Source organism: Fistularia commersonii, chromosome 25 (genome assembly GCF_037954325.1).
Source record: "Fistularia commersonii isolate RoL2024-O1a breed Wild chromosome 25, RoL_Fcom_v1.0, whole genome shotgun sequence".
NCBI lineage: Eukaryota > Metazoa > Chordata > Actinopteri > Syngnathiformes > Fistulariidae > Fistularia > Fistularia commersonii.
In genome coordinates, this window is record NC_141308.1 from 2052650 (window position 1) to 2064767 (window position 12118).

The 12118-nt window shown below is 38.0% G+C and overlaps 1 protein-coding gene across 2 annotated transcripts in view; it reads right to left on the reverse strand.

Moving 5' to 3' along the window:
- ephb1 (EPH receptor B1) overlaps positions 1-12118 on the reverse strand; it is a 175583-nt gene that overhangs the window by 27073 nt on the left and 136392 nt on the right. The window contains exons 10-12 of one of the 2 annotated variants that reach the window (XM_086172083.1): positions 9734-9856; positions 6941-7188; positions 1576-1791 (exon numbers count right to left, since the gene is read on the reverse strand). In XM_086172083.1, coding sequence (XP_086028209.1) covers positions 1576-1791; positions 6941-7188; positions 9734-9856 — 587 coding nt within the window. Of the gene's footprint in view, positions 1-1575; positions 1792-6940; positions 7189-9733; positions 9923-12118 lie in introns of both variants that reach the window. The other variant, XM_086172082.1, reaches the window with a different exon arrangement.

The following is a 12118-nucleotide window of genomic DNA, read 5'->3' on the forward strand; positions in this document are numbered from 1 at the left end:
GCTAATGAGTTATGAGCATCACAATAATAATAATAATAACAATAGAAATAGCAATTGTGCCACTGTGAAAACAGATTGAATTATTGATACAATTTAAAAGGAAGGGATACGACCAAACTGTCTTACACCAGTTTCTCTCCCCTGTAACTTAGCAATCGGACCAATTAATGTCAAGTCAAGGGAGAATCAGCCCACATGAGTTGCAAAGACAAGATTTAAATATGTTATCAACACATTTGGTATACTTGTAGCATGGCATACTTTGGTATACTTGTGAAAAAGGGAGAACTATTGTATCACTTTATCTAATAAACAAACAAATAAATTAGATAGGTCTTTAGGCCTGATTTTAAGGTGTGAAAACACAATAAAGCTGAACTACCCTTTGGGCTGAGTGACCTACAATTTTTAACCCTTGGGATATCAAAAAATATAATTTCAATTCAGTCCTTTGCTAAAATTATCATTTTGTGCGCATATCAAAATATACAAAACATATTAAACACTTAATTAAGCACAGCATCTTTGCTCACAGTGAAATATACTATATTTCTTTGAATAATGTTTGTTTAGAAAAATGCGCCACCTTACAGGAACACAAAGGTCAAGGCTATTAGAATACTTGGCACAAGCTCAATTTATATACACTTAGCAGAATTCTGTCTTAGTTAATTCAATTTTGAAAAAAGCATAAATAAAACACATAAATAAATGAACTTTTTCACCTAGGACATGTTTTTCTGATACACACCGTGTGCAGCTCACAGAATAGAAGAGAGGACAATTGAACAATTATTGCCAAATGATAGGTTAAATTGTAAGTCTTGTCGAGCTTAACTACATTTTAACCAGCAAGATGATACCAAATTAATAAGGACTGAAGGGTTAAAAACTGTAATGTTAAGGTTGGATGATTTAACACTATTTCCCCCCCAGTAAAGATCAGGCAATGCTTAGTACATTAGTCATAAAACATTCAACTATTCATCAGACACCCAAATTAAAACACACCCATAAACTCAGGCATGCTGGGGATCTAATAAGCTTTGCTGCATGTTTGTGAGCATGTAAGAGTGTGTTTTGAATTATTAAGAGGAGAGGCAGATGAACCAACGATGGTTGCTAATAATTACAGATCTGCGGTGTGGACGAGTTAATGAGGAGCCAAAACCTCCCATGATGTCCCTGTAATAATGAATGATGAGTGAAAACAGGGACGGGAGGTTGAAGTAGGGGATGGGAGCTGTCAGTTTAAGAAGCCACAATGCCCCTTGGTTTCTCTGCACTCTGGGCATGTCAACGAAAGAGGAGGCTTCCCAAAGGAGGCTTGTCTCTGTACTAATGAAGATGTGACAGACCTCTGGTCTGTGACTTGCACAGTATTGGAAAAAGAAGAGGATGGAACGAGGGAGAAGGGAGAAAATCATTGAAAAGGTGATAGGTCTTGTGGCTTCAAGAAGAATGAGGATGTGAGATATGAGCAAAACTGAATACACTGATTTGTGACCTGTAACGTGCAGATAAGTATGAGATGAATAAACAAAATAACTATTTCGGAAGCTATGAAGTACTCACCAAAGAGCTGGTGTAGCTGGGATCAGAGGTGTCATCCTGTAGGTAACGTGACAATCCAAAGTCGGACACTTTACACACCAAGTTGCTATTGACCAAAATGTTGCGTGCAGCCAAGTCCCGATGCACATAGTTCATGTCTGATAGATATTTCATCCCAGCTGAGATCCCTCGCATCATTCCCACCAACTGAATCACAGTGAATTGACCGTCATTTTGCTACAAGAGGGCAAAAAGAGGAAAACATCATCTCACACATGAGGAACTTATTCAGCTGCTTTTTTTTGTTTCTTTCCAGTTTGTGTATTTCCAGTGAGACATATCTTATATACACGATATATATACATGGCTTGGTATGTCTGAAACCACCTTATCGGTATACAAGTTTTTTTTTTTTATTCTTTTTTTCTTAATTATCATCAGTGTGGATTACATTGCACAGCAGATGGGTGAACTAGGACATGACACTGCATTACATAGTTTCAATCGCTGTGAATTGGCAGTAGTATAAAGTATACAGGAGTATACATGAAGTATTTTTGTTTTAGTACTTGTAAAAAAAGAGATAATGATAACAGGAATAACAATCATTTAGGAAAACAGAAAAATAAAAAAAAAAAGGAAAGGGGGGGCGTAAGCTAGTAAAGACGCATAAACCATCCATGGGAAGATCCTAATATACTCTATCCAAGTTTTAAGCAATCTTGGCTCAGAGTCCAAGTCAGGAGAGAGATGGAAATACCAGGTAAGTGGACAGAGAGAATTTTATGGCCTTCATGCTTTGGGTAAACCTCATAAAGGGATTGAAGTTCCATCTCTGTATATCTAATTTTATCTTGGTAAAGAGGGGACCATGCTTTGTCTTTGCCAATGTACAAGTATCTTTAGGTATCATTACCCTTATTTATTTTAAGTTGGTCTGGTCCCATTTGAGATGGAGTTTATCCTGGAGTTGTTTTGAAGGACTGTAATTTTGTGTTAGAATTTGGGTTTTCTGAACATTTTTTTACGAAATGAATCTCTCAAAGAGTCATTTTCAAGAACCTCCATCTCACAGAGTCGAATGCCTTCTCTGCATCAAGGCTAATCGATAAAGCTTGCAGTTTATGTTTTTGTATGTGACTCAAGATAGGTAATGAACGTGTGATGTTGTCATGGGTTTGTCTTTGTGAGATGAAACCTGTCTGGTCTGTATGGATAAGGTGAGGAAGGACTTCTTCAACTCTTCTGGAAAGTATCGATTTATACAGTTTGTAATCAGTATTCAGGACTGAAATTTGTCTGAAAGATCCACAGTCCATTCTGTCTTTCCCCTGCTTCGGAATAACCGAGATTGTAGCCTTGCTCCAGGTTGCTGGGGTTTCCCTTTCTTTTAAGGCTAAGTTAAATATATTTGGAATACTTAGTGCTAACTAAGATCTGAAGGTCTTGTACCATTCAGAAGAAAACCCATCTGGCCTTTGTGATTTATTTGTTTTTAACCTTGAGATTGGGCTGTTCAGCTCTTCGTTTGTTATTTCGGCTATTAATTTTGTGTTTTGATCTTCTGATAAAGTGGGTAGATTAAGGGGTGTTAGGGACTGTTTGATCTCTTGGTCATCTTCTAATAGTGGCTGAGCATATAATTAAAATAGTAATTCTGAAAAAGTAATTGTATTTCCTGTTGCTTCTACAGTATAAGATGGTTTTTGAGCATGGGTCCCTAAATTTTGTAAATTGTACTAAATTGTACTAAATTGTACTAAATTGTACTAAATTGCACAAAATTGTTCATTATTTTGCTGTTTCCTTGCATGAAGCTATGAAAATCTTAAGCCAGATTTATAATACTTTTGCTCTGTACAGATTTTTTTTTTGTTTTTTTTGTATATCAAGTGAGTACAGAGCACTAATCTTATATCTTATTTCTTTTAATTTTGTGGCATGGTTTGGATTTTGTCCCTTTTTGTCTTTTGTCTCAAGCACCTTCAGTTCTTTGTTCAATTCTAATAGTTTTAATTGTCTCTGTTTCTTTTGATAAGCACCAAAAGATATGACTTTGCCCTTGACAAGAGCTTTCATTACATCCCAAACCATTTCTCTACCAACCTCCCCATTATTATATATTTCCATAAAATGTTTAATTTCGTTTTCGATTTTAGTTTTGAATTGTTTGTTGTTAAGAACACCTGAGTATAACCTCCATAGTGTACTTTCAGGGTAATTTTTTATTTGGAGAGATAATGAAAGTGGTGCAAGGTCAGACAATTCGATATTACCTATCTCACAATAGTGTATTCAGTGACAATCTCTTTTAAAAAAAATAAACAAAAAAAAACAATCAATTCTGGAGTAGATAGTATGTGGATTGAAATAGTGTGTATCATGTCTTGATGGGTAGAAGTCTATGAGAAAGTAAAATGGCGACACCTCTTTTATGGACCAGTTTGAAAGAGAATCAATATACTTTAAAGAACCTAGTATTTGCAGTTTTTCAAGTTCCTTGGGGTTAAGGAGTGTTTCCTGTAAAAACATAATGTGAGCATTCTCTTTTTTTATTTTGCCCCAAACTCCTCTTTCTCTTCATTGGGTTCAGGACTCCATTTTTGCTGTATGACACAATTTTAATGTAATCGTTGACCATATGCTTTAATATGTGTTGTGTGTGCCTGAGTTCTCCCTACAAAGTGACTAGTTTTTGAAGCATACATTCCATGAAAGCTTGCAAACAAACAATAGTAAGCGTTTGAACCAATTGTCTTCCATTTTCTTTACAGTCTCTTGCTTCCAATGTGAGTCTTGTTGTATATGAGACTCTGAGGGGCTTAACGTGTCGAAAGCCCCACCATGGGATATCCAACCCTTTGCAAAGAGCAGGGCCCTTGGAGATGGCTGCCTAGTTCTCACAGTCGTGGCTGGAGCTTTTCTGTGTCCCGACTATGTCCCATGTAGGAGTCTTTCAACTTAAGGCTAAATCAGGGTGAATCATTTTAGGCTGGAGACAAAATGGAAAATAGTATCAACCTAACAAAAAAGAGTCTTTAAATCTCAAATAAAATTATCATTGTGCATCCTAGATTGTAAGTGTAACAAAGCAAAATATGAAGCCGCTCGGATCTCACTCAGTGAGGTGGTCACTCGTATTCTAGTTGGGGATTCCGTTTGAACTCCTGGAGCTTCTCTTTGTAATGCATCTGGAAGGCTTTTTTCTCCTGCGATACTCCATCAGCCCTGTTCGGGATTCTGGTCCGACGGCGCCCATTCAATTTCACCATGTTGATGGGAGCTCCGTCTCTTGTTGATCCGGGCTGTTTTTTTTGACAGTAACAAGAAACCCACAGGAGGACATGTCCTCTGTTGCCTCTGCCGGGCTCTAGTACAGGCGGGCACTGTTGTCGAAGACCCCTATTCTTGCTGGAACTTGATTTTCCTTTCCTTCAGTATTTTCTTTGCTTTGGCATATTCCATACATCTTCTGAGGGCCTCAGATGAGTGGTTGTGGTCTACGTAGAAGCGGGTATTGTTGTAGAAAACTCTTTTCTGCTAGGCTTTACGGATCACCTCCTCCTTTTCTTTATAGCTCATAAACCTGGCAATGATGGACTGGGGCTTTGCCTGCGAGTCCGTACGTTTAGGCACCATAGGCCTGTATGCTCTTTCAATTTTAAGCTTCCACTTTGGTGGAAAATCCAGTGACTCTTTTATCCAGAAAGGTGGGGATGTTGCCACCCTCTGAGTTCTCGGCTATACCGCAGATTTGGATACCATCACTGCGAGCCTGTCCTTGATCTATCAGTTTAGCCTCCATGCTAGCCTTGCGCTGCGAGAGCAGTTTCATGAGTCTAGTTATTGCCTGTATCACCGTTTCTGTTTCATCTATTCAGGTCTCAGCCTCCTCTAGTCTGTTATTCCTCCTGTGTAGCTCTCGCTTTATCTCAGCGAGTTGCTGTTTGCTGTCTTTTCTGAGGCCTCGCAGTTTGCTGAATATGCTACATAGGCTAGCCTTGTCTTCACGATCCTCGTTAATGTCGCATGTCGGAGAGCCACTTCGGATAATATCACTTTGCGGTGTCCATTTGTTTTCTGTGGTAGCCATACTTGTTTTACTCCTTGTATTGACCCTGTTCTTCATCTTGAATAAATATACCCTCTTGGAAATTATCTGTGTAGTTATCAGGGTTAATTTGGAAACCCTCGGGGAGCACAAGACTCAAGCTGCCATCGCTACCACGACCCAAAAGCCTCTCACAAGTGATTATTTTATGAAGTTTACCTGAAGTCTGTCTTTCTGCTGAAGACCAGGGGATCTTTTTAAATGACTGTGTCTGATGTTATTAACTTTTTCCCTGAAATTACATTTTGAATTTAATTGTTTAAAATAATCACTAATGATTTATCAATTTCATTCAAAGGTCAACTGTACCACAAATATGCATTTGTGAGATTGCCTCTTTGTCAACTGACCCAAGGAGCATATGGAGAAAAGCGGTCCCATTTTACTATTAGGTGAAAGATGTAATTGTGTCCTAATATTGTACAACGCCACCCCATTGTTTTTCAAATTAGAAATGCACCTCTATCTTTAAAAAAGAGAAAAGCATTTGCAGGAACTTGTTGTGGAAGCATTTTTTTTAACTCTTTCAGACCCTTTATTTATATTTTCCCTTATTATATTTGTGCATTAAGAGTTTAATTGACATATTTTGATGGGTTCTTTAAATTCCTTTATTCTAAAGTTTATTTATGACTGTGATAATTTTACACACTTAGAGTTAGATGAATGCAACTGATTTTTAAATCCAATATGCTTTATGCGTTAAAGTTGAGCATTTTTAAATTTGAGAATGCAGGGATTTCCCTTCTTTAACATCTTTGCAGTGTGCACCTATCCCTCTGACTAATCAGAAGAGCAAGCTTTGAACCCCTGAAACACAGTAACAAATAAGAGGGTAAGGGAAATCGATGGAAACACAAGTCGGATGTGGTGGTTAAAGCCAGCTTCAAAGAGACCCTTTAAACCCATCCTAGATCAAAGTGGGACAGAGTACCGGTCCGTGATATTGAAGGAGGAAAAAAAAACGTGTTGAATATTGATTAAGCTTTATGTTCACTCAATCCTGCATTTAAACAAAGAGTAAAGAGTCCATTAATTGGTTCAGGCATTAAAAGAATAGAAAAGTTGATAGAAATTGCTTGGTGGATATTTCTTTAAATGAAGAGTGACTAAAATTGTGGTCATTGCTATGTTAAATATTTGTTGCCTGCAATGCATTTGAGGGTTGAATCCTTTTTGGAGTCAGAAGTCTCTCGGACTATGCTTTTTTTCAGAAATACCTTTCCAATTTGCTCAATTGCACTTTAAAAAGGTAACAATTTGCAGCTTACTCACCCTGAGGAATGAATCAAGGGCGCCATTCTCCATGAACTCAGTGACTATCATTACTGGACGACTCTTTGTGACAACTCCCTCCAGGCGGATTATATTTGGATGGTCAAACTGGCCCATGATTGATGCCTCAGATAGGAAGTCTCTCCTCTGCTTCTCTACGTAGCCCGCTTTCAGGGTCTTGATGGCTATATAGATCTCCCTCTTACCAGGTAGCTTCAAACGGCCTTTGTATACTTCCCCAAATTCACCTAATGGGAAAAAAGGATAGTACAATATTGCGTTAAATAAATGAAAACACGCACACACATACACACATACACACACACACACACACACACACACACACACACACACACACACATATGCATATGTGTATGTGTGTTTGTGGGGAGACATTGCAACACCCCATTTTTGTTTTACAGGAAAAGGTTGAGCGAGTTTAATGAATTCCATATATTTGAAATGGTTTCCATCTGCTTACCAGATCAAAATATTATTGGGATAGTTCTAAATACTTGAAAAAGAGAGTACAATTTTAAAATTAAATTCTATTTGCACTAAAGGTTTCCTTTTCAAATCCTACTTTTACCCAATGAAAATGTCATACTGTGCTGTCTATCATAGCACATGGGTAAGAATTAGTTTCTGTGTTAAAACATTGATCTTTGGTGCACAAGTTGTGTATTTGGTCTAGCACTTAAAATTGAAGGGTGACCTCTAAAGCTTATAGAATAAATGTTGATAAACTCCAACCAACACATTCAAGCCTTAATCACTGCTTTTTTTTTATATCAAAGTCTGCCTTCCTAAGCTTGCTTTATATGCTGAGGCTACATTATGGGCAGAGGGGAACCAAAAAATCCTTAAATCAATACACAATTCCATTTAAGTCTACTGGATTATTCCTGGTGATATAAGTCAGTTTTCGATTACTAAACCAACTCAAGGTTTGATATATTTTGGCAGATAATCTAACACTTATTAAGAAATTCTTGAGTATTGTGTCTTTACTGAAAGACTGAAAATTGGCAAATCTTGCCACTTCCAGGTAAGGTGGGAAGCCTATTAAAAAAACGACACAATCTCCTCCTGCAATTAAGTGTATGACTGCAGAGTTTGGAAATGACACAAGTAAATGAATAAGTTAATAACTAAATAAATAATAACTGAAATGGAAAAAAAACTCCATGTTATTCAGCTACTCTTCAGGGAGACGGCTCATCTGGCACTTCACAGATATATCAAACAGGAAGATTGGGAATACACCGAATGGGGCTCAGATGTAACACTGCTTGGAAGAGTTAAATAAGGTGCCGGGTCCTCAATCCTTGTCGTTTCCAAAAGACTTGCAGGTTTTAAACTAGTGTCCCCCATGAGCTTCAGGTGCCTGTAAAGCTAGCCATGAAGCAGACAGCCCCCCCCAAAAAAACTGGTTTATTGGTTATTGTTGCAATTGAAGGAGAACACTGTTTTCTTTCCTTTCTGTTTGCTGGTTTGGGATTTATGGGTCGACAACTATTAGCATTTCTTTCAGAGTTGCTCCTGCATGAAATATTATGGTGTTGGTGTGTATCATTTTGATAGTGTCATCTATGATGTATGAGAACCTTTAAGCTTCGTTTACTCAATATCAAGAGTACTCCGAACTCCGAACTCCAATATTTTCATGTCAAGACCAAGTGAGTCGTATGAATTTTGTTCTTATCATTGTTAGTAGCTCCAAGAATGGCTTGATATTACTGATTCAAAAGCAAATGCAAAAACCGAAGCAAAAAAAAAAACATTTTTTTTTTAATCCAAAGCTAATGTAAATTCATTATTAGCACCATGGAATCCTGCAGAAATCCCCCCCACGCAGAAAAGTAAACAAAGCTGGAAATCTTTAATTAGTTTTTCCATGGCTCATTATCACTCTGTATGTACCTTCTCCCAGCTAGCTTGCTGAGTAGACCAGTCTGTTTGTCAGAATCTCACTAACAGTGGTGGTTTGCTTCTCTACAAAAAAATAAATGTGGTATTAGCATGCACTGTCAGCTCTAAAGAAGTTAGCGCTGTAATATACGTTTACCGTGCAGTGTTAATGCTGTGTCTTGTTCATGATAACAAACAGTGATACTCAAACATTTAGATGATGCATCTAGATGATGCTCTGCCATTCTTTTTGCCTTTTTCTTTTTCTCTCAACGGTCAAGGCGCCGATCACTCTTAGGCAGACCGCTGCCCATAATGACACAGGTTCTAGATTTCTACCCATTGAAAGGGGCTTTTTCCTTTCCCCTGTTACCATGTTCTTGCTCATGGATGGACCCTTGTGTCTCTGTGAATAATATTATAAAGAGCACAGCCTGAGATAACTTTTGTTGAGATTCAGCCCTTATGTCAACAAAAATTAATTGAAATGAAATAAACACACATGCTCAACTCTGTTCAGTGACTGTGGCAGTAAATCATATAATTTGGTCAGAAAATGGGCTTTCAAATAGGGTCACTTTGATACAGATTCTGGTAAAACCACAGAAACAGGATGTTTGTGTATTTATATCTCTATGTCATTATCTTGGGTCTTTGCAATTATAGGCAACAATAGACGGAGATGAGAGTTAAGCAAGAGGAGGCAATTGAATGTGACTAACACAGATTGTTGAGATGTTGTCTTCACGGTCTCTAGCTTATCCTGCTATATAACTCTGCCATATACAGAATAAATATCAAGCTTGGAAAATAACTGACAAACAAACATGTAAATCGCATGCAAAACGAAAGATCCTGTTTTAAAACATTAGTTTGCTTTACCTGCACCAATGACCTCCTCAATCTTGACAGTAGAGATGTCGATTTCTTTGGCAAAGTCATGGACTGCTTCATTGGGGTCTTCATAGGTAAATGGGTCAATGTAAATCTTCATCCCCGGGGAGCCTGAGAAGTGGGTCGGGCAGCCCAGTGGGGAGGGGCAGTTAGACATGTCGGCTCGCAAAGAGAGTTCTAGAACAACCAAAGTGCTCAATGAGCTTTCTAGAGGCAGACAATGATCTTTATTTCATTTGTGTGATATTTCTATGAAATGGTAGATGGATGCTATCAACCTTCAAGTTGTACCTTAAATCAGTGTGACAGAAGGGTAAGTTTTGCTGTTTGTTTTTTGAGACATGAACAATACATACTCTGTGTGTGTGTGTGTGTGTGTGTGTGTGTGTGTGTGTGTGTGTGTGTGTGTGTGTGTGTGTGTGTGTGTGTGTGTGTGTGTGTGTGTGTGTGCATATATGTATGTATACAGTTTTACACATTTTGACACAAAAACTTATTCAAGCCACTTAAAAACAGCTTAATTTTCAAGCCATACAGAAAACAAATGTGGGTTTAACAGTTCAATAACGCTAAATGACGGAAAAAAAGAGAGAAAAAGAGACATCAGTGACAGGATATAACTAAGAATATGAGCATATAGAAAGAGGAAATGTAAAAATATATATATATTTTCCCAGCAGTTCTATCACTTACCTTAACACCCTATTTTGTGTGATAGTGGTAAAACCAATTTCCCCAAAGTCTTTCCCTATAGGAGCTCATAAAGAGATAAAACCGCTGCACTATCAGCTAGTTCTTTATGCCATTTGTCGATAGGTGAACTGAGTTCAGAGACATGCAAACAGCGAACTGGTCTTTTGTGTTGACTGACCCGGTGGGGAGGTTTACCAAAAAAAAAAAAAAAACTTGAAAACATACCAACACAGATAACACGAGGTGTACATTTATAAAGCAAGCAGATGTCAAATCATAATTTCTACTGTAACAACAAAGGACACCCTCTTTTCCCTGAGTAGGTCAGTTACTTAATGGAATACATCTATGTCCATCTTGTCAATTTGTGCCTGGATATTTTCATAAGCCACTTAGAGGAGAGCAGAAGTATCGAGAGAAAAGAAGATAACATCTGGTCATGGAGGGATCAACATGCCTCACCTGGCTCTTGATGACAAGCTGATTCTAGTACCGTAACTGCAGTAATTGCCCTAAACCTTGTCTGTGTGAATGCAATTGGTCATCAGAGATTCCATACAGATTTTATACAATCTAATGGGGGTTACAACTTTGTATTATATGAAAACGTTTAATTTACAAATCTTAATCTTCTCATTCAGCAAGACTCTGAGTCTCAGCAGGGAACATATATACAGCAACAAACACATAAGGACACGCTCTAAATCCATTGTACGCATGCACTCATGTCCACATATACGTACAGAAACCCATTTCTTACTAATCCGCAGCCCAGTGCCCTCTTTCATGTATTATTTAAAAAGCAAACACTTTATCCCTCTTCTTCACTGTAGTTCAGCCCTTGTTACCTGGTCTCATCATTTTATGGCCAATGGTTAAAAAAAGGGATTCTTGCTTAAATATTTCATAACGTCACCATTTGAGCCCATGACACAGATTTATCTGACATCCATATTTAAATCGTTTATATTTTTTACCACACAGACATATAAGAAAACAATAATCATGATAGACATTTATAGTGACTGAAAATAGCAATACCTTTACATTTGATAAAAATACATACCGTTTCAATGAGATACACAGATGCAGGCCCATAGTATGTAATAGTAAATTTGGATGAGCTGTTAACAAATGTGTCAGCAAGGTTATGTAAAGGATACATTGTACTAATAGTGCATTTTCCTTTACTTAAGGCCCTTAATCTACTATCTTCTTCTTCTTCTTCTTCTTCTTTCGGCTTTTCCCGTCAGGGGTCGCCACAGTGAGTCAACCTTCTCCATCTAACCCTATTCTCTGTATCTTCCTCTCTCACACCAACTACCTTCATATCCTCTCTCACTACATCCATAAATCTTCTCTTTGGTCTTCCTCGAGACCTCTTGCCTGGCAGCTCCAATTCCAGCATCCGTCTACCAATATATTCACTATCCCTTCTCTGAACATGACCGAACCATCTCAGTCTGGCTTCTCTGACCTTCTCTCCAAAACATCGAACATGTGCCGTCCCTCTGATAGACTCATTCCTGATCCTCTCCATCCTGGTCACTCCCAAAGAGAACCTCAACATCTTCATCTCTGCAACCTCTAGTTCTGTCTGCTGTCTTTTGGTCATTGTAACAGTTTCTAGTCCAAACATCATCGCTGGTCTCACCACTGTCTTGTACACCTTTCCTTTTA